A 23,550-nucleotide genomic window follows, 5' to 3' on the forward strand; every position below is an offset into this window, starting at 1 on the left:
TCCCGCTGCTCTTACAGAACCGACTAACTCCCCTTTCGTGTATGTACAGCTCTCAACATGCCCAGACTTGTAGTGATGTTCACCTCGTTTTATACTTTTCGCCTCATTCTGAAAGAAACAGGTGAAATTTGCTAACGTGACGGCCGTCTTTGTGATGGTGACGCGTTTTGTGCGAGACCAGAGACCTGTAGTTCACTGAGCGGTTTCACACAAAAAAATTTGTAACTTCACAGTTTTACGACACATTTTTATTTTTTTGACTTGTAAAATGTTCTTTTAAATTGACAAACATCATATGTGTCATTCGTGGCACAATTCAAACGGGATCAAAAGATAACCTTTCTCTCTCCATTGACTTCAATGTATAATTATCCGCTTCCGGGGTCCCATGGAGGCTCCCGGAAGGGGAGGGACTTCGCCTCTCTATAATCACCTGAAGCCCCGCCCACAGTTTAGCGAGCTGCATAGGAAACTGACGGGCTGTCAGGAGAGAGAGGGAGGGAGAGAGGAAAAGAGAGGATAGACGATAGGGATAGACGTTAGGAGCTGATTTTTGGACTATTCGACCGCAACCCAGGGATAACCCGGAAGAGAAGTGAGCAGTGACCTCTCCGCGGTGACGTCACGCCTGTAACGCTGGAGAGCAAAATGTCTGAACAGAGGTGTGATTGTTCCTCTCTGCCTTCGACACCACTGAACCCCTGGCTCTCTTCAAGTTAACGGCGAGAGTAAAGGAAAGCTCTCCAACTAACGGAATGTCGCGACAAACAGAGGGAACAGCAAGTTATTCGGTACATTTTCGTCAGTGACACGTCGGACGATGATAAACGGCCAGCCAACTCGTCCAGAATAGTCCGTTTGTTTTTTGACTGTTATCCCGCTGTTCCGGATCAACTTGTTTCCCGATCAACTCGTTTCCGTGGGGTGCGTGACTTTCGACTGAAATACACATGTCGATCGCTTTCTTCTGTCGTTTATATATACATATTTTTGGTATATTTGGCTGGATAGGAACACGTTGATGCACATCCAGTACCAGTGTGTGAGGTTGTGATTACGATGCTGTTTGCTAACCGTACATGTCGGTATTAATCCGCCAGGTGAAGTGGCCAGTGACCTGCTGTATGACAGCCACGTCAGCTAGTTTAACGCTTTATCTCTAGTCTGTTGTTTAGCCAGGCCTGTGCCCCCGGCTTTGTTTTTTTATTTATTTTGTTCAAATATAACTTGTAGGATATTTTACTCGGACAATGTCTCCGATGGGAATCCGGCTGTCACCCCTGGGTTTGGGGCTGTTCTGCCTGCTGGGGGTCGGGGTCATCTACCACCTGTATGCCGGGGTCATCTCCAACCACATCGCTGCTTTCAGGTGAGACTCTCATCCCATTTCCAGTGGTGGTAGGAGTACTTTGATCCTTTACTTAAATACAAGTACAAATATGATGGTCTTAAAATACTCCATAACAAGAAACAATCCGGATATCCAAATGTTGTTTTTGTCTTTATTTATTTAAGAATGGACAATGCAAATAATTAACATGAGCACTAAAGTCCATCATGTAAATGTGCCAGATTTAGCAAGAGAGGCTAGTTTTCATCTGCAGTCCCTGGTTGTTAATTAAGTCATATAAAGGTATTGGCGTCAAATATACTCAAAGTACTCATTCTGCACAATGTCCCATTTCAGAATAATATTATAAAGTGCAGAAGTATTGTCAGCTTAATGCACCCAAGGATCAATGGATCTTTCACAGTATTATATGTTTATGGTTTTTAAATATAATCCTGTTTTTACACATGTAACAGCATTTAAGTGTTGTACTTGGTCAATGTGGTCCAGTTTAGATACTAGAAACAGTGTGTAGATTATCAGTACAGTACTGCATTAAATCACATCAGCATATCTTGTGTTTCTGTATGTGTAATGTATATGTAACGATGAGTGTTACATAAATGTAGTGCAGTCAAAACTACAATATTGCCTCTGACATGTAGTAGAGTACAAGTATAAAATAATATCAAATGAAAATACCCAGATAAAGTAAGAATATGTCAAAATTATACGTAAACAATACTTGCGTATTACGTAAGTACAATACTTGCAGCAGCCACGGTCTAAGTGTTGATGAACAGGGAGAATATCGATAAGTGTGCCGTGTCTTGTATGAGCTGTTACTACATGTGAGTGTTCTGATAAGAAGCTGCTTACTAGGTCGTGAACAATAGTATGTTTTAGACAGGCGGACATGTGTCTGATGTATTGATTACTGAAGCCTGAAAGTAGACTTTAAAGAATAGTAGAGCTATCTATCAACAGGAATATAATGCGATCATTTTGATGATCGATTAATGTTGGATACAAAAATGTGAGAAACTGTTGTTTTCAGCCAAGCAAATTTGGAGATGTTCTTGTTCCTCTTTGTTTCTAGCATACATCACTAAACTAAAACTAAAACGCAACTCCACCTGCTTTCCCAGAATGATGGAATAAATGAGCTCCATAAAATGCTTCAATATAAAACAAAATAGATATTAGATATATAAGTGAATATCTGGACGGACAAAACAAGACATTTACAGATATGATCTCAGACCAGTGTTTCCCCTATATACATTCAGCAGCGGCGCAGCATTAAAATACATTAAAATAATAATACGTGGTGCTCGCGTCATCGCCATGGAGGAGCACATAGCCTCTGTGAGCGAGCGAGACAGAGAGAGAGAGAGAGAGAGCTAGAGAGCACACCTTTATCTATTTCATATAGTTTAAAAAAAGAAAGTAAGAAATTATTCCAATGTGTACTATAGGACAGTAAAACATTAAAAACAGTTTAAATGGAGAGTGATTAGTCAAATATGCATACATAAAAAGAAAGAATGCTAACTAGGTAACATAAGATAAGAATAAACAAGTTTAAATGATTTGTTGTGATCATATTCTAAAGATGTTTGGATTATTGAAAAGTATACAGCTCCCTTTCATCTGAGTGTTGAGAGCTGTATCCATCAATTCATTGATGCATTTAACTTCAACATTTAAAAAAACATCTTCTCAGGGGTGCATGCCCCCGGGCCCCCCTAGAGGATGTGAGGACCCCCCTAGAGGATGTGAGGACCCCCCTAGAGAATGTGAGGCCCACCCCCAAATAAAGCAGGTTAAAATAATTAAATTGCATACATGTTATTTTGATTGTTTGTGGATGTGTAGTATTTGTGTTACTGTATGTTCAATAAAGGTGATTTAGCAAAATACACCTGTAGAGCCTCAAGAGCCTTAAATGTGCTGGCAGACACATAGAAACATATTGGGGGGGGCACACTTCGCACGCACACACACTAACAAATTCCACGCACTCCGCGCTCACATTTTGCTGGCCCTGCGTGCCTTAGCACCGCTGCTATGACTCCATCCTAGGGGAAACACTGCAGACCTGTAGTACCTTTACTATTTTATGATCCTTTATAGGCTAAACAAGAAATCTACAACATAATGAACAGGTTCATGAAAACAATAGTTAGTTGCAGGACTTCTGCAAGGTTCATTTTGAATCAGATCACCCCTTCTGCTGAGCTGAACGCAGCACCATTATACTGTATGTCTTTCAGTAGTTTAAGGGCGAACACTTTGTCATTGTCAGACATGGCAATGTTTGTTTTTATAAGCTAGTGAATTAGCACAAAATATAGGCTTCATTTGAAAAGACCAGGTACAATGTCACACAACTCATTCACCTTCCATGAGCTTAAATGGATCACAACATTTAATCAGGTTGTGTGTGAAGAAAGGTGAAAGTTCCGTTAGTGTTGTTCTAACATCACGTGTTCTGTCCCTGGTGTCTGCAGGCAGCGGAGGACGGTGGACCTGAGGGACTTGCTGGCTGTCTCAGTGGAGGCTGCGCTGCTCGGTGGCACAGAGGTAAAAACACTTTACTTTCACAGCTCAATAAACAGAAGTTAAGTTCTTTCCATAGAATAAATATTTAACCGAGAACCATTAAGTTATTCAGAATGAGAAGTTTCATTTGTTTGATCATAGTGTTGACTTTGATTTCCGGTTAAGTATCTTGCCCAAGGACATCTTGACATGTTGACTACAACAAATATTAGGTTCAACTTAATATTATTGGACTATCCACTTCCTTCATAGGGCAGATTTAGAATACCTTTATTTGTCCCACAGAGGGGACATTTATATCGTTACAGCAAAAGTATAGATAGAGACAAAAAATACAACGCTACTAGATAAAGGGCATGGACATCATATTTAAAAGAAAAATTACAATTTACAAAGTACACATTTGTGAGAACATTTTATAAACATTTACAAAAGTACACATTCGGTTAGAAAAGTAGCAGCAGCAGTATTTATCAAATAAATGACTAACAGTCAGCTGAATACAGTGTGGTAGAAGCTAGATAACAGTGCTTCAATTATATATTGCAGAGTTACTCAAATATTCTTGTTCCACTGTTAAAATTGTCAAACTAATAATAATGTTAACCAGGTACATATTGCATATAAGAGTTATTGCACCACAGTGGCAGCTCCTGACTGATACAGTTATCCACTGCGCTGCACATCTGAACCAATGACTCTACATCCGAGCCTTCATGCCGTACACCAACTTCAATTAAATGTATTATGTCAACAGATTTCACATAACTGTTTTTGGTTAGTTGAAAGCAATAAACCTAAGTTTAAATAAAAAATTAGCTTCAACTTAATATATTTGCTGTCAACTAACCTGATACAGTTATGTGCCATTTGTTGACCTAATACATTTCATTAAAGTCAATACTTCAGTTTTTTCAGTGTATTAGCATGAGAGTTGTTCTTTTTTTCCTCCACAGGTGAAGAAGGTGCGTGATGAAAATAGCCTGAACGAGAAGTCAAAGGGCAAGACGAAGGAGGGAGCCAATGAGCTTCTGACTACAGGCGACCTGCAGTCTCATAGGAAGATGTTCAACCTTATTAGCAACACCTTCCCCGAAGTCACGGTGAGTGACTTGTTTGCCTTCTAATATGTCGATGATGTGCCACTTGTGTGTAATCATCATAAAATAAAAGGCTTTCCACAAATATTCAACAAAGGAAATAGGCCTTTAGAATTGTCATACAAATCAAAACAAAAAGGCAAAAGTCAAATAAAACTAGAAAATACATTTCCTGCTGAAAATGCGTGCGAATGCTGTAAACTGTGTACATTGGTTGCTGAATTTAGCTGAAAATGCAGAAAAAGCTGAATATTTTATTAGTTGAATGGTCTCTGTAGCTGCTTTTAGCTACAAAAACCAAGTAAGTGAAATGTTAAACTGGAAGAGTAGGAAAAATAGTGAATAAGCTTAATATTTAAAAGAAAATGTTTTAAAAGGTATAAACAACAACATGTATAGCCTCAATGTCCAGAAATAGCTGAATAATTTAATAGTTGAATGGTTTCTGTAGCTGAAAGTAGGCTGAAGGAGTTACATATTAAATGTAAGTAGTAGTGAATGATTGTGTATAAAGAAGAGAAAAGAAAGTAAAAAGGCTTTGAAAAGCATCAGAATATTTTAACTGCAAACTTTTGAACTAAAACCAAACGTCACCAATAATGTATACAATTTGTGGAACATGTTGAAGTCAGTATGAAGTCTCCATCAGACAGAAAATGATAGGCTGAGACAGTCTGTTAACCTGTTAAGCCCCGAGCTTGTTTTTCAGGCCTCAGGCTCGAAAATGACATTCCCAGAACAATTGACTATATTTTCACTTCTAAAAGGGGTAAATGAATAATCTTTTTTCTCAAAGTAATGATAAACCTGTGAGTTGGATGTAGAAAAGTCAGAATCAATGTAGAATTTTTTTTTTTTTCAAATTCAGATTGAACATAGTAAAAAAATGTAAATGATATTGTCCGTTCCAAAAAAAAACTTTACTTATAGTGAAAACTACCCTTGAAATAATGATGGGTTAGTAGACTAAAAGCTTTAGGAATCCAAACTATAACATATAATAAGTACCCTGTATCAAGATTGATGCAAAACAAGTGACATTTGACCTTTTTAGAGAGATTTAGAAAAAGAAACCCACTTCTGAGGTCATTTGGGTGCATTTTCCATATATCTGGCCCCCGTCGGTCGATTTTGATGATTGACACCTCTTTTTAACCGTTAGAGCCAATAGAATCGAGGGGAAGTCCCTAAAATCCATCTAAACATTACCCATTGGTGAATAGAGTGATGCGTAGCCAGAATGGCCAAAACCGGAAGCTGTCATACACTCTCGTAGCAGCTAATATGAAATATCCGTTATTGACATAAATATGAAGATGGATTATCAGTAATAATTTCAAAGTGACACAGACACATTGGATTAACCTATGGATCAACCTTCAGCAGCGTTTTTATCGTTGTAATGCCATTGAACTAGGGCTGTCAAACGATTAAAATTTTTAATCAGATTAATCACAGCTTAAAAATTAATTAATCATGATTAATCACCATTCGAACTATGTCCAAAATATGCCATTTATTTATGTATATTGTTGTGGGAATGGAAAGATAAATGAAAGAAGGCGGATATATCCATTTAACACATACAGTATCTATGTTTATTATAACATTTTTCTGCGTGTCAAAATGAAAGACAACCCACACACCTATCAATCATCAAACCGTGGGGTCTTAATTCATTACGTGTTGATTTCTATCAACGGGGAGTACTTCAGGAAAGTCGACAGAGGGGGGGGGGGGGGGGGGGGCGGCTAGTGGAGTACTTCGTGACCACAGAGTGTGAACGTTGTGATCAGCTGTTTTAGCGCAGTTCTCCAGTGAAGGGGGGGAGTCTCCCTCCGCAGCCGGTTGGCGTAGTTTTGGCACAATTCCGTTGTACAGACCGACGTTAACAGCAGCCCTGTCTGTGCACACGGAGACCGACTCTGTCGTCCGGTGATCTAACCGCCTTCTGGAAAAGCTTCACAAGTACGTCGGTGCGCAAATGCGCTTTGTGACACAAGTGACGGTACGCATTTCAGATTACGCACATAACCTGCGTACCAGTTATGTGCACCCCTGTACTACAGCAAAAGTATTCTCCGTCGGGACTTCCTGCAACAACACCACGCCGTTATCTTGATTCTGATTGGCCAGAAGACATTGTCAAAGATGTTCTATTGAGAAGACGATCACTACGTGACAAACGTTTTCAAAACCGTTTCTGGTCTTCGGTATTTCCAGACAAGTGGCTACTGAAATCAATCGTACTAACTGCTGTCTGTGCAATTTACTCCGTGGGAGTTGGCAGACTTTATTTTGCTTACTTTAACATCATTTTTTCTGCTATTTCTTGGTATGGCTGTAGCCTACCCCAGCCATACCCTGGCGCTGCCACTGGTGGGATGTATGGGGCAGGCCATTCTGCACATGCGTTAAATGCGTTAAATATTTTAACGCAATTAATTCAAACAATTAATTACCTCCGTTAACGCGATAATTTTGACAGCATTACATTGAACACAACTTTTGATCAGAAACAGCAAAAGGTAAGACAATGTCCCGTTTTTGCTACCTAAAGCTACGTGGTGTGATGTCTGGTTTTTGTTTCCCATGCCGCAAATTCTGGTCGCTCAGTGATGATACTTATTTATTGCTTGCTAATCGATATCTTGTTTGTACAGATCCGATAAGTAATAAGGGTATTTTACCATGAGTTCTGTGCTAAGTGCGTTAGCACAGGGCTAATTCAGAGCCTTTGTTATTACCCTTGTGTATCCTTTAGCTACAAATGGTTAATATTGTCTGACAGCTGAGTTTCTTCCCATAAGTGGATATGACACATTCATAGTTTATTAAATGTTAAAGGAAGGCTCCAGTCATTAGATAGTTAATACAAACTTCAGTATTTAGTGAAACATTATGTTTAAACCATACCCTGAAGAAATCAGCGATATTCCCCGGTAAATAATGATTTTATAGCTCTTTTTTATCAAAACCTGTATATTCCGTCAGGCAGCTGCCATTTTGGCCATTTTCAGTAGTCACATGATCCGAAAAACTAGGTCGTGACGTCATCTATGCGTTCAATTTGTAAACACACGAACAGCTCATTCGACGAAAACATGGCGGAGTATTTGAGTTCGGACTCGTCAGCCGAGGAAGAAGTTTTGAGCAATGTGGAGAGAGATGGGGGAATTCAGCCATACAGCCAAGTGGCCAGAACCGTCAGGAATCCAGGGACAGTGACGATGAGGATCAACAGCACGGTGATCTTGCTGGAGACGATCCCTTTACTCGTGCAATTTATTTCAGGGGGCGAGTAGGGAGACCTGTACATGAATGGTGTACTTGCGATCGGTGTGTAGCCATGGCCGTGTGTATCCTCTTATGAACATATGTTGTCATGAGCTTGAAGAGCTTGAAAATAAACTGTTCACAGACGACTGGGATTGCATATGTTTACACAGGGAATTTGACATTGTGGTGTTAGAAAAAGCTGTATTGAGAACAGCACATGAAGGATGTGAAACGCACCACTTTGGTTGAACCAATAAATGAAAGGTGGGTAAATTTGAGGGGTACAGCCCTTTCTTCTTAGCAATGTTTCGCGATACAATGAGGCATATTTGAATAGAATTGTGAGAGTAACTAGAGTAAACAACATGAACAAAGCACATACGTCAATTTGTCCTCGACACCAAACGCATAGTTCACGTCACTTCCGGTAAAATAAGTCATGTGATTCGTCAAAATGGCGCCGCCCACAGGGTTGATGTTATTTCGGTAATTAATCAGCTTAAAATCACTGATAACGTCATTGGATAAAAAAAATTAAAAAAAGACTGGCAGAGACTGGTCTGTTTTATCGGATGATAATTATTTAAAAATGCGTGTCATGAGGATTGCCTCCCTTTAAGAAGCCCTCAGACGCTGTTTCTTGCAAGATGTTGCGTTTTGCCCCTGGTACCGGGGGCATGGGGCTTAACTGGTTAAACTCCAGTCTGTGTGTTTGTGTTTGAGGTGACTACGTTATCAAACACCTGTGTGAGCCCAGAGATCAAAGGTTACCATGGTGACAATTAGAGGTGTAACGGTTCACAGAAGTCACGGTTCGGTTCATACCTCGGTTTGTGGGTCACGGTTCGGTACGGGTTCGGTACAACAAGGAAAACCAAAAAAAAAGTCTCAAATGCATAATTTGTTTTTGCTGTTATTTATTTTTAACAGTAGTGCAAGTTTTGGTATGAAAATAAGGAACTCGAACATTTGGAATCATTAACTCTATTACACAGTTAAAAACAAACCACAAACACTCAGATGGCCATATTATTTATATTGGCTGATGTCAAACAAAAAGGTTAAATAAGCTGTACAACTAAAAAGAATGTCTTGAAAATCTTAAAATAAATAATAAGAAAGTGTTTCAATCACAATCAATAAAAGGCAATACAGAACTGTATAACATCTCCTGATGTCAAAATATAAAATAAATACAATGATAAATATAAAACAAAATACAATCTGTACCTTTAGGAGCAATGTCTAACATGTGTAATTAACTTGTGAGTGTGTGAGGCCATTATGCCTAAATAAAGGTACTCAAGCTTTACTCTATTTTCAAGTTGTTCTTCAAAAAGATGAGTTTGTCTACGTTGTCAGTAGTGAGGGCAGATCTGTTGGCGGTAACTATGTCACCTGCCGTCGAGAAAACCCTCTCGCTGGGGACTGAGACTGACTCGGATGAGATTGAGCATGTTTGACGTGTTACCACCAGCATACCGCACCGCTGTCGAACAACGCCGACACACCGTCCTCATCCGATCCACAACTCGCACCTCATCATTGTTGTAGTCCACAGGGAACCCGAAATGTTCCCACACACCTGATTTAAAAGAAGCAGGTGGGTCTTCTAGCTCCTGTGTGTTGTGTGAACTCGCCATAGCTACTAACTTTTCTTCTTCATATATTGTGTTCGTTTTGTTGTGTTTTGTTCTTGTTCTTCATTTGTTATTTACGGGCGTCTGGCTTTTAGGCCCAACACCGCCCCCTGGATTATATATAGTGTAATACTGCCCTGAGTGACAGACTTTTTTCCCACTCGTAAAAAAAGGCATATTCGCCGTGTGACTGCATGTGCCGAACCGTGACGGTACGGGACGAATACGGATACCGTTACACCCCTAGTGACAACGTTATCAAACACCTGTGTGAGCCCAGAGATCAAAGGTTACCATGGAGATGTGCAGTGAAAGGAGAGCCTTTCCATTGTTCTGAATGATAAATAAACCTCTTACATTTCTAACTATAGTTTAAAAAGGGTAGCTGCTATTGGTAACATTTCAACGCGTGAAGCATGTCCATGACTCTGAGGAGCGTCTCAGTCTGCTCTTTGTGTACTTTCGGGTCAATAATGTGGCTTTTTTAGCAGATTAACTAAAGGTGTGCAGTTGGTGCTGTGATGAAAAATGAGGCTGAATTTACAATGGGCCTTAATGGAGACATGTTGAAAGTTGTTGTCACTTCATGCCCTCAAGAGGCATTTTCTTGAAGTTCTTTGCTTAACATTTTTTTATTTTTCAACCTAAGAGAGATTTTCCTACAATTCAAGCATACAATACTTGTGAGCATTTCAAAGTTGGAATGAAGTCTCTAGCTGAAAGTATGTGGAAGGAGTAGCATTTGGTGCACGGTGTAGGTAAAAGAAGATTTGAAGGTTCCTCCCATTGAGGTACATGTTAAAAAAAGAGTTTAAAAAGCTGAATATTTAGAAAAAGTTGAAAGTTTCCCATCATGTGCTGAAAAGGCTGAATATTTCGATATTTGAATGGTTTCTGTAGCTGAAAGTAGACAGAAGTTATTCAACGGCAAAATATTGGGTGAAATAATAATAATAATAAGAAGAAGAAGCAGCGGAAGAATAAAGAAACAGAAGAACTATAGTGGAATGCTGTTGCACAGCATTCACACTAATAACAAACAACAACATCTTTCTTTCTTTCTTTCTTTACGTTACGTTAAGTCTTCCTTGACTACAGAGGTCACGATTAGGTGACAATATTTGGCCTTTTTTACAAAAACTGAAGACTGGCTCTAACAGACTGCTTTCTCAGTCCTCGAGACCCCTCAAATACACACACACACATACACACACACACATACACACACACACATACACACACACACACACACACACACACACACACACACACTGTTGGCCTTTAGTATTAGTTCCCCTCTGTGGGACTAATAAAGTTATTCTGATCAGCAGCCATTTTGGGTAAAGTATCCAGCCCAAGGACATTTCGACACTACATGAGGGGGGTCAAACCACAGACCTTCTGATTGGAGGAGGACCATCTAATTCCTGAGCCCTAAAGGACTCGTGTGTGTGTTTTCATTTTCAGGTGAACAGTGAGGAACATGACAACACACTGGATAAGGCTGCAGCCTGGAGCCGGAAGATTCCAGCCGACATACTGGAAAAAGTAGAGGGGGGTAGGGACGTTCTTGCGGAGAGCGTCACCGTGTGGATCGATCCTCTGGACGCTACACAGGAATACACAGGTACATTTAAACTCAAAGACATGAACTCATCTTCATGATCATTTAAGCAGACATATTGGAAAGCACTTGTTTGTGTTAGGCAGTGATTTTCCACCAGTGTGCTTGGGAAATTCTCCAATTTCACTTAATTGGTACCAAAAATTTAGTTGCTGCAAATAATGTGTCATTTCTGAGCATCTGTGCCTGCAGTGTAGTGGCTGGCTCAGTAATGTAATACTCTTCCATGCCAGTGGGTAGCACATTAATGAACTTGTTAGTGATGCATGGGAGAGATTGCGGTGACAAGATGGACAGCGATGGAAACATATTTGAAAAGACTCTGATCTGGGACCTGGACAAACTTCTAAAGTTATCTTTGGTTTTGATTTACTTTCACCGGGGATCCGACGGCACCGACTCCGTTATGCTTGGTGTGGGGAAAAGCTATCCCACAGTGCCATGATCCCAACAAACGTATCATCCCCAAACAAAACACCCTCCACTACAAAACAAGTATATTAGGAAAAAATGTGTCATTTTTATTTTGGTTGTTGGCTCCAAGAACTCGGGGTCTTCGGTATTTTTGTTTTTCCCCTATGTATGGAAAGTCGTCTGAACATGCCATAGAGCTCTCTACAACATTCATCCTGTTACTGGGGGGGCCAGTAGAGTTTACTTGGTCATCTACTGACAGTAGGTCCTCACTCAGCCTGTTAAATTACAAAATGTTCCCCTGTCTCTGTCCTCTGGTTGTCTAGTCTCTATTCCATCTCCCTCCTCTCTATCTGCTGATCTCTCTCTCCATAGAGAATCTGGTGAAGTTTGTGACCACCATGGTGTGTGTGGCTGTAGATGGTAAACCAGTCATTGGGGTCATACACGTGCCATTCACCGGCTTCACTGGTAAGTGTGTTCCTCCACAACTCCACTGGTGTGTATTAAACACTTGTGAAGGAGTAAACCTGGAATGTGCCTCACAAAATTATCTGTATTGAGTTCCTTCTCCCTCTCTCTCCCTTTGCCTGCCTGTCCTCTGCCCCTCAGCATGGGCGTTTGTAGGTCAGGGGTCAAATATGAGAGCCCGGTCCTCCTACAGTGTCAGCACCCCCAAGGCCATTGTCTCCCGTTCCCACTCCGGGAAAGTGAAGAGTTTTGTTCAGGATGCTTTTGGAAATTCCACAACAATCATAGAAGCAGGAGGCGCTGGTGAGTTTGTACAGGATTATTTTACATTTACAGGTGCATCTCAAACAATTAGAATATTACATAAGACCAATACAAAAACTGATTTTTACTACAGAAATGTCGGCCTTCTGCAAAAAGTGTTTTCATTGGTCTTATGTTATTCTAAGTTTGACAGATACTGAATTTTGGGTTTTCATTAGCTGTAAGCCGTAATAATCAAGATTAAGGCAAGGCAAGTTTATTTATATAGCACCTTTCAACACAAGGCAATTCAAAGTGCTTTACAAAAATGAAAGACATTACAGTAAGAGCATTAAGAAACATTATAAAATGATATCTAGAAACACTCATTTAAAAGAAAAGATAATACAAGTTACAGTGCAGTTTAAGATGTGAATATATCAATTAAAAGCAGCGGCAAAAGTCTTTGGTCTGGATTTAAAAGTAGTCAGAGTTGCAGCAGACCTGCAGGTTTCTGGGAGTTTGTTCCAGATATTTGGAGCATAATAACTGAACGCTGCTTTACCATGTTTAGTTCTGACTCTGGGGACAGTAAGCTGACCAGTCCCTGAAGACCTGAGAGATCTGGATGGTTCATAATTTAGCAGGAGGTCAGAAATGTATTTTGGGCCTAAACCATTCAAAGCTTTATAAACCAGCAGCAGTATTTTGAAATCTATTCTTTGACACACAGGAAGCCAGTGTAAAGACTTCAGAACAGGAGTGATGTGATCCACTTTCTTAGTGTTAGTGAGGACTCGAGCAGCGGCGTTCTGAATCAGCTGCAGCTTCCTAATAGATTTTTTAGTGAGACCTGTGAAGACACCATTACAGTAGTCGAGTCTACTGAAGATAAAAGCATGGACACGTTTTTCCAAATCCTGCTGTGACATTAGTCTTTTAATCCTAGATATATTCTTTAGGTGATAGTAGGCTGATTTAGTAACTGTTTTAATGTGACTGTTGAAACTCAGGTCAGAGTCCATGACTACTAGTGCTGGGGGGAAACGATTATTTTGAAAACGATTAATCGGGAGATTATTTGATCGATTAGTCGACTAATCTAACGATTATTTTTCTGTTGTTCAATTCATAAAAAACGTAATGTAAAAAAAACGTAATGTAAAACAATTTTTTTTCACGATACTGTGTCTCAGGGGATCTTAATATTTAAGAACCTATTAATGTGTTATACCAGATTAACGGAAATAATCTCAGCTAACTGACGATACAAACCATGTTTACCAAAACAAAACACAAGTCTCATAAGAAGCATCTAAATGACCCCTGAGCGAAAAATGCTAACGGACATTGGCACAGAACTCAAGATAAAAGTACCCTTATTACTTATCGTAGCTGCACATACAAGATATCCGATTAAAGCTGAGACTCCACAGATTATGTAGGTATATAGTATCATCACTGAGTGATCCGGACTCGCGACAGGGGAAGCAAATACAGTCATCACAACACGTACCTTCACAGAGCTTCTCGGGAGATCGTCTCACCACCGTAATCTGATCAAAAGACGTGTTCAATGGCAATAAAATGAGAAAAAACGCGGCTGAATCGGTTAATCCATAGGTTTTTAACGTCTATGTATAAAAAAATGATTGAATTTATAATCCATAATTCCATTTTATGTAAAAATCGGAGAGCAAATGCTAGCTGCTAATGGTAGCCACCACAGCTAGCTGCTGCTTCTGCTAGGCTATGCAGCAGTCTCAGTGAGATATAAATATATAAATATCTTTGCGTTTTGGACTAACTTTAAAATATTCCCATGCTTTTGAAGACCTAGGGCGAGATGTTTTCGTTTGGGGGCTTCGTGCGCAATCCTGTGAGGAGGAGGTGGTAGCCGTTTCAGTCTCCATTGTGTTTGAAGTGCGATTGCGAACTGCTTGTTGCTTTGGGTGACCCACGTGTGTGTAGCGACGCGTCGACGCGGAAATATGTCGTCGACGATATTTTGAAGTCGACGCGTCGCTACAGCACTAATGACTACACCTAGATTTCTGGCTTTATCTGTTGTTTTGAACATTGCAGACTAGGGCTGGGTACCGAGCCCCGGTATTAAACGGGCCCCAGGGTTGAATTATAGATATGGCCCTATAACAGAGATGGAGTACTCGAGACCTGGACTCGGACTCGAGTGCCGATTTTCTGGACTTGTGACTCGACTCGGACTCACGCATTGATTGACGCGACTCAGACTTGGACTCGTGAATTCTCGCACACGCTGACTTGGACTCGGACTCGTGAATTTTCCCCCCCACGATGACTCGGACTCGACTTGTACATTGACGCTCCGACTTGGACTCGGACTCGGACTCAAGCAAATTTTCTCTGGAGTCTGATGTCCTCTATCCTGGCGTGTGCACCTGCGAGGCGAGTTCACGTACTGGGCCCCACTATTCCAGTCTAGAGACACACCCCGCATCGTGCTGTATGCTTTCACACATTCTGCTTCCACATTGGAAAAGAGCAGCACAAAATGCTCGTTATGTTTGTAATATTGAAGAGAAGGCTCCGTAACACATTACTCTAAGGATCGAGTTCAGACATATAGGCTGTCTTGAACACTATCATCAGAGTAACGTGATCTAATCAATAAATAAAGATTCAGCCGATAACACGAAAGGTCATTCTGCATGCTAAGTAGCCATGTGCTTTCTGGGGCAAAATCTTTATCAGTAAACCGATTTAACCGGTAAAAGTTCCTTCAAAATAAGAGTCCCGATCTTGTTACAATCAAAATAAAAGTGCAAAACGAAAATATTGGCATACAAATATAATCATTTCTCTAAAAGGTAACTCATTTTAAAGATTGTTTATTTATATATAATATTAATATTAGTAATAAGCTTTATATTTGTATAGCACCTATTACAAGAATTGTAGCCAAACTGGCTGCACAGCAGTTCAATAGACAGATTAGTATAACATGACAGGATAAAAGCAATGTAGAGGAGCAGCTACATTTCAACACATATATCCACGAAGATTAATACATGAAGACTTGTGACTCGGACTTGACTTGGACTCTTCTTAGGTGACTCGGACTTGGACTCGGACTCGAACACAGGTAATGATGACTCGGACTCGACTACGACTCTCCCTTAGGTGACTTGGACTCAGACTCGAACACAGGTAATGATGACTCGGACTCAACTACGACTCTCCCTTAGGTGACTTGGACTCGGACTCGAACACAGGTAATGATGACTCGGACTCGACTACGACTCTCCCTTAGGTGACTTGGACTCGGACTCGAACACAGGTAATGATGACTCGGACTCGACTACGACTCTCCCTTAGGTGACTCGGACTTGGACTCGGACTCGAACACAGGTAATGATGACTCGGACTCGACTACGACTCTCCCTTAGGTGACTCGGACTCGACTCGGACACTCCTTGGGTGACTTGGACTCGGACTCGAACACAGGTAATGATGACTCGGACTCGACTCGGACACTCCTTGGGTGACTCGGACTTGGACTCGGACTCGACTACGACTCTCCCTTGGTGACTCGGACTTGGACTCGGACTCGAAGAGTGGTGACTCGAGAGTGACTTGGACTTGTGAATTGGTGACTTCACTACAACACTGCCCTATAATATATTGTTCAATTATAAAACGGACAAGTCAAATCAAGCAATCTGATTGGTTCTTAGCCATGATATACTGAGCGTATACCACGGGTAGAATTGTAAGTTACTTTTCACAACAAGTCAGTATCCCTCCGCGCCTGAGAAAAACAGTATACAGTTGGGCTGAAAAGCAAACTGCCTGCAGCTAAGGGCTGTGATATAATGAGCATATACCACGGCCTGTCGTGAGCTATTGCTTAAATATAGCATAATAGGTGAGCTTTAAGACTTTTATAACGTTTTTATCATTTAAGCTCAACTGTTAAAAGCTGTACTGGAGATACATTTTCTCTGCCAAAGAACTAGCATGGGCCATTTAGTCAAATATGTCACGACACTGTTTCCCTCTCTTCACTTCCTTTATCGCTTTGGTACTCCTATTTTTTTATTAACATTTTTGTATTAACTGTTCAAATAATTGTATCCATTTGTGATCTTTTATGTGCCATACTTCTTCTTTTTTCACACCTGCGTTGCAGGGCTCGAGCTTAAGGACGTCCCGTCGTCCCGGGGCCGAAAAAAATAATGTCGGGGAGGATAAAAAATAATTTTGGGACGAGAGTTCAAATAAAAATACCCTGCTAACTCTACTACAAACGGCGATGAAAATGAAACCGACTGCACGTTTTGTGTAGCACACAGTTATTAAACCTCCTTGTCAACATAAACACACACGCACAAAACATTTAGAAACCCGCGAAATACACACACTGTACGTAGCTACAGCTGTGCCGCTGGCTGTCAGCCAGCCGCCCAGCTGGCTGTGCCTGCGAATTCCTGGCCTGCTAATTTGCGGGTCTAGCTATGTACTGAGTGTGTGTATTTCACGGGTTGAGTGATGTACAATGGCATCCCGTGGAGGAATTCTGAAATGTTTTACCGTTACATCACAAAAACGCACAGCAGAACCAGACCCTGGAGCGCCGGCCTCTTTATTTACTTACTCCTCTTCATCCCCTATGGGTAATAAGGCTGAGATGAGAACTCTCCATCGTATTTAGTCCTTAGCAATATGCTGCGCCTCTCCCCATGTAGGGATGGGTACCGAGCCCCGGTATTAAACGGGCCCCTGGCCGGAATTATTAAAGACAGTGGTAACGTTAAGCTCCGACGTTATCGGACTTTTTATCGGTACTGGAGACATTTAAAAAATATGTCATATGTATTATTGCTACATACACATTATATCGCAGTTTTAGTTTCACCAACTCCGTTTCTAATATGCAATAAGACTACAACATGCATCTATGATGTATTTTCGAGCTTTCCAATCCAGGCGAGGTCTCTCTCTCCCGTCTGTGTGCGAGGGGGCGGGGCCGTTTGTAAAGGTCTCCTGACTGACAGACTGTCATCCTGGTTAGTGGTTACTCTGGGTTCTGTCTTCAGGACACAGTGTTGGATTGTTTTGTTAATTGGATGGGACTTGATTGGATTCAATATTAGAGTAATTTTCTCGTTTGTGTGTTTGTTTAAATATATTTGGCCTTTGTTTATGTGATTGAATGATTTACTCAAATAAAAAGGTTGATGAATTATCATCTAATGATTTGTGTGATGTTTTATTTATGTTAAAGGTCACTTTGAATGATTTTAACTAATGATAATGTAGAAAAACTAACATGTTAAATTCGGGACGGTCCACATTAATTTCGGGACGGCTTAGATTGTATTTCGGGACGGTTCCGGGAGGATGGGGGAGAAAAAAGTTAGTCGAGAGCCCTGCTGTTTTGTTCTAAAGGCGTACATATCCACACATTTGGAATAACTGACACCAAAATAGACATCACATAGAATACAGTTACCAATAACAGCGCATTAAAAGGACGATGGTGCAAGTGCACATTGTGATTACAACTCCAGATAATGGCACAATGGGATGATATTAATAATAATAACACTAAACCAGGTGACAGTTTAAGATGCTTCAGAGTGCATTGAGGCAGCAGAGGGTAGGAGTTAGCTTCCTCTAACAAACCAGCAGCAGAGGATCGCAGCATTCTTGACTTAGGGAGAGCAGCCCTCGCTCTGTAATGGACAGTAAAGAGATTTATGCAAAATCTTATGTGTAGGACTTTATATCAGCATACGTTAGTGTGATAAAGAATGATATTGGACCTTGTCTCTCTCTCCCTCAGGATATAAGGTCCTGTCACTTTTAGAGATGCCTTCAAGTGAAACCATTCCCATGGACCAGGCAGACGTTTACATCCACATAACCTTTATTAAGAAATGGGACATCTGCGCCGGTGCAGCACTACTGAGCGCTCTAGGTAATGTAACAGCTATTATTTTATTATATTCTGCAGGATGCTAACTTACATATGTTTGGCAATTTGCACATTTAGCTTAAGTTGCGTTAATTAGCATTATAGCTCATGCAGACAATAAAAAAAAGGCTTGATTTTGACAGTGTTGGAATGGTTTTGGGGGTTATTGAGGATTCTGAATGCATTTCTGACATTTTCAGGATCCATAATGGCAGTTTTTACCAGAAAGTGGCCATATTTGTACTCTCTGTGGGCTGATTTTGATTCATTTTTGGTCGGTTTTGCAGTTTTAGGGGACTACCCACAGTAGAGGTAATCATTTTCATCTTGTGCTCCTATACATCAAAAGGTCACAACACATACTCATGGTAGTCAAAATCAGCCCACTGACAGTACAAATATGTCCACTTTCTGGTTGAAACTGCTATTTTAGATCCTGAGACTGTCAGAAATTGATTTAGCATCCTCAATAACCCCCAAAACCAAATCGGACAAGCCATTTTTTTAACTATTGTCTTAAATTGCTATAATGATATTTAATTCTAATTAACGCACTTTATGCTAAATGTGCAAATTGCCCAACATATGCAAGTTATCATCCGGCAGTTTCTATGTGCTGGGGACGCACTATACATTTATATCATGAAACTTTGGGGTACTCAACATTTCCCGGTTCACAGTGCTTGCAACTAGACTATAAGGCCCTTTTGTATTGAACTTTTTTTAATAGCATGATGAACTCTGCAAGGCATGTTTATTATGGGTTGTGCATTGTACTGATGACATGTAATCACCATGACTGTAGGAGGCCACATGACCACGCTAAAGGGAGAGGACATCGACTACAGCGGCACAGCGCTCAACAAAGGAGGCCTGGTGGCCAGTGTGGGTGTGGACCATAAGGCCTTAGTGAAGAAACTTCCAGAGTGGGACCCTGAGAAGCACTGAGACACACACACACACACACACACACACACACCGTGTGATGGGAATTACGGCTCTTTGAAGGGAGCCGGATCTTATGGCTTCGTTCCTTTCCGAGAGCCGTTCAAAAGAGCGGTTTTTTTTAAGGGGGCGGGGCTAATATGTTTATCTGCGAAATAATCACCAGGATAATTGCCTGTATCGCCAGAAATCTACTTTTACTCACAGAAAATGTATAACTTGCTACATCTCTCAGGCAGCCAAACTACTGCTCAAGCAGCATGCGTTATGCCATCATCTATGGCTAATGTGCATTCAGGAAAGCAAGTTCCTTTTAAAGGCGAGTGGATTTATGGCAGGCAGAGAACCAACGATAAAAAGAACGGCTCTCACCAAGTAGGACTCGGTTCCCTTCGGTCATACCAAAGAGCCGTTCAAAGGAATGAGATCGTTCCCGAACGTCACATCACTAACACACACACACACACACACACACACACACACACACACACACACACACACACACACACACACACACACACACACACACACACACACACACACACACACACACACACACACAGACACAGAGCCATTAGTGCTGTGCTCAGGTTGTTCTCAGGGCAACATGTGAATGAATAAGCTGCAAATGTGACCAGAACCATGAGATCTCATCATCGTGGGACACAAAAAATCTGCCAATAAGAGGATAGGAGTAACTGAGCAAGACTGTAGAGCAAACACGGTCTGCCACTGGACACTGCAATGGCTCTGAAAATGCACACTCCCGGGTTGGAGAACACACACTCACAGTGACCACTGGAGGCCCTTCCGCTTTGAAGACAACGCTCCAACACATTACAACAGAACTTCGGAGACAGACATTTTTCATCAGGGTCAGTCCTACCTTCATCACATGAGATTCCAGTGAACAAACATGAGTAACGGCCTGTGTCCACATAGCACCTTTTTCTAGTACTTTTGTATTGTTTCTATTCATTCTGGCGTTCAGAAAAAGGCACTTTGTGGACACTGGCCTTAAGGAACAGCATTTATTTCAGACAGGCAGGGTGTCTGTGAAAGCACCATCAGCTGTGAAACAACAAGCTCAAATTATTTCAGACAGCCAAGGTTTATGTTACCCCTTCACCAGCACTGTCATACCACAACAATCAGCCCAACTCTCTCAAACCTCCGTGTTGTGTGTTTTTAAACAGATTTGACCTTTGCTTCAAAGATATATTTTACCCTCATTTAGATGAAAACAGAATAAAAGATCAATAATAGAGATATCCCCTTCAGTGAGCAGAATACTGTGTACTGAGAATAACCACCATTCTTTTAATTGTTTGTCTGAGAAAGTACAAAGAAAGTTAACAGCTTACATTTCCTAAATTAATCCTTACAACAATTGTCGACTGCAGCAAATTCTCAAAGTTACTAAAGAAATGCTAAAAGGGGAAATAAGGAAGATTTCTCATCCCACCATCTTTTGACAGCATTTTGTCTCATTAAGTCAGGTTTGATGTAATTTGTTATTGGTTATACATACACAATTGCAAGGACACTATGGCCCCGTTTACATGGAGACGGTTCGGGTTGTATCTGCTACTTTTTTCTATTGTATAGACCAGGGGTGCCCAACCTTTTTTGAATCGAGAGCTACTTTTAAAGTTGCCAGTCTGCCGAGATCTACCAGTCCAAATAGAGAGGCGTAGCCATTACTGACAGCCTACTACCAGGTAAATCAGGGATCACCAACTACATTTGTCCAAGGGCCAAAATGTATCCAATAGACACTATCGCGGGCCAGCGATTTTGATATAGCCCAGAATTTTGAAGTGGGGGGGGGGGGGTGCTAGTGGAGCACGCTTAGGTACTGTGGACCGCATAAAGCTTAGCAGACTCTTCACGCTAACGAAGGATCACTTCTAGGCAGGGTTGGGAGGGTTAATGTAATCAGTTACTGAATACATGCTCTGAAAGTAATCAGAATACAGTTACAGTTACGTGTCTTAAAAATGTATTCAGATTACTTTTAGAATACTTTTGGATTACTTTCTTTTTCCATAACAGATGGGTATGTTTTGGTGAACAGGAGACACGTATTTTACTGTTTTAATGGCTTATCAAGAACTCAAACACAACATCTTGGTGTCATTCTGGACAGCTCCCTCTCATCTGCACCACACATAAAAAACATCACCCAGACTGCATTCTTTGTACTGTCTTAAAACCTTTCCTTGGAATATGTTATGAATTGTAAGGTGTCCTTGGGTGCTTTGAAAGGCGCCCCTAAATAGAATGAATTATCATTATTATGTATTATCTGAAACGATGTAATAACTTTTAAAACTTTTTCCAGTCACTTGCCCCATGCATTCAGCAGCAGCAGGCCATTCACTTTGATTTGATCCCGTTATAAATGTCATCATCTCGACAATAAAGAAATGCTTCATAAACGTTATCTTGCACATTTTATCGAACCATCTCCGTTTCTAACTTTCAATATATTTTAAAAGAGATCTCTCTCATCTGCGTGCGGGGGCGGGGCCTCACAGACACTCTGCATCTCTCTCTCGCTCACAGACATGCTGCAGCGCTGTGCAGTGTGCACACAGTTCTGCCGGTAATGAATATTACATTTTGTGAGGAAACTTTTCCACCAATAATTCCAAAAAGTATTCACTTCAGGTTTACGAAAGTAACTGTAATCATATTACTCGTTTTTCAAATGTAACGCCAGCTGAATACAGTTAGCCTACTTGATTTTTGTATTCTGATTACGTAACGCCGTTACATATATTCCGTTACAACCCAACCCTGCTTCTAGGCTACTGTCCCGCAGCTCCAGCCTCTCTGTTGGACTGTCGCAGCGGGGCTACTGCTGTGGTGCGGACCGCATTAACCAGACTCTTCACAACGAAGGATCAATTATTGTTCAAGGCAGGGAAGGTTTCACAGTACGCAGTCTACTGACCCGCAGCTGCTGCCTCTGTTGGACTCCGGTACTGCACCTTACTCACGAGACGTTGTTAAAAAAAAAATGGGTGGGAGGCGAACGCAGTAACCACTCCGCCAACGCCACAGTCACCCCCGTCGTGCGGGCCGGATGAGAATGTCTGGCGGGCCGGATGTGGCCCGCGGGCCGCCAGTTGGTGATCACTGAGGTAAATACACACTTCTACTTGTATAAAACTGACCTTTGTACGATGAATACTTCATAAAATACTGCAGATCCTTTATCTTACCTCTTTCTAATCTACACACATACAAGTATTTAACTGAAGTTACACAACAGTGTTGTTGATACAGAGTTGGAGTTTATTCACACGTCACATACTACAGTGGGTAATGTTTTCAAGAAACATTGAACAGTGCTGCCACATATGACACAGGACAAAAAGAAAAGACTCTGAACCCTTTCTTTGCCATTATATAAAAATAGTGTTGCTACAAAAGTATAAATTAGGCTTACTAATAAGACAACTCAGATCTGAAGCTACTCAGGAATCTGCTGCCAACGTGCAATAAAAAAAACAACATTAATAGAATCAAACCCTTTTTTTGTTGCATTTTAGTAGAGTATAAAAATAAATGCCTTTTAATAGGATGCAAGCAACACTAGTTTCTTAACCTGAATTGATAATAGACTATAATCAATTTAAGTTTGCATTCTTATACCATTTTGTACAATAATTATAATGAATAAGTTCAAACAAACTAAAACTTACAGCTGATTAATAACGGTATCTAACTTGAGTTTTGAGTCAAGTCAAAAACCTGTTGAAATGCTACTGTTATTTTTACTGTCCCCCAAAAGCGCGTCGGCAGCCTCCAGGAATGCTTCTTTCACAACTTCGCTGTCTTTGAAAGACTTCCTGTGTTTCGCAAGAACGTGACTGACACGATAAGATGCTCTGGTAGCAGCCTTGCTCTTGTTGTTGGGCCTGGTGAAAATGGACTGCTGTGCATTTAGCTGTCCTTTCAGGCCCCTCCCC

General features: G+C 40.9%; 1 protein-coding gene across 1 annotated transcript; it reads left to right on the top strand.

The window, feature by feature from the left end:
- Nucleotides 1-458: 458 nt before the first annotated feature.
- Nucleotides 459-20,841, top strand: bpnt2 (3'(2'), 5'-bisphosphate nucleotidase 2). Its single transcript, XM_034219950.1, has 9 exons — nt 459-924; nt 1,234-1,369; nt 3,844-3,916; nt 4,852-4,998; nt 11,382-11,541; nt 12,328-12,423; nt 12,565-12,726; nt 18,494-18,628; nt 19,431-20,841. The coding sequence occupies exons 2-9, from the start codon at nt 1,251-1,253 to the stop codon at nt 19,571-19,573; spliced, it is 1,035 nt and encodes a 344-aa protein (XP_034075841.1). The 5' UTR covers nt 459-924; nt 1,234-1,250; the 3' UTR covers nt 19,574-20,841.
- Nucleotides 20,842-23,550: the final 2,709 nt, after the last annotated feature.

Source organism: Gymnodraco acuticeps, unplaced genomic scaffold (genome assembly GCF_902827175.1).
Source record: "Gymnodraco acuticeps unplaced genomic scaffold, fGymAcu1.1, whole genome shotgun sequence".
Taxonomy (NCBI): Eukaryota; Metazoa; Chordata; class Actinopteri; order Perciformes; family Bathydraconidae; genus Gymnodraco; species Gymnodraco acuticeps.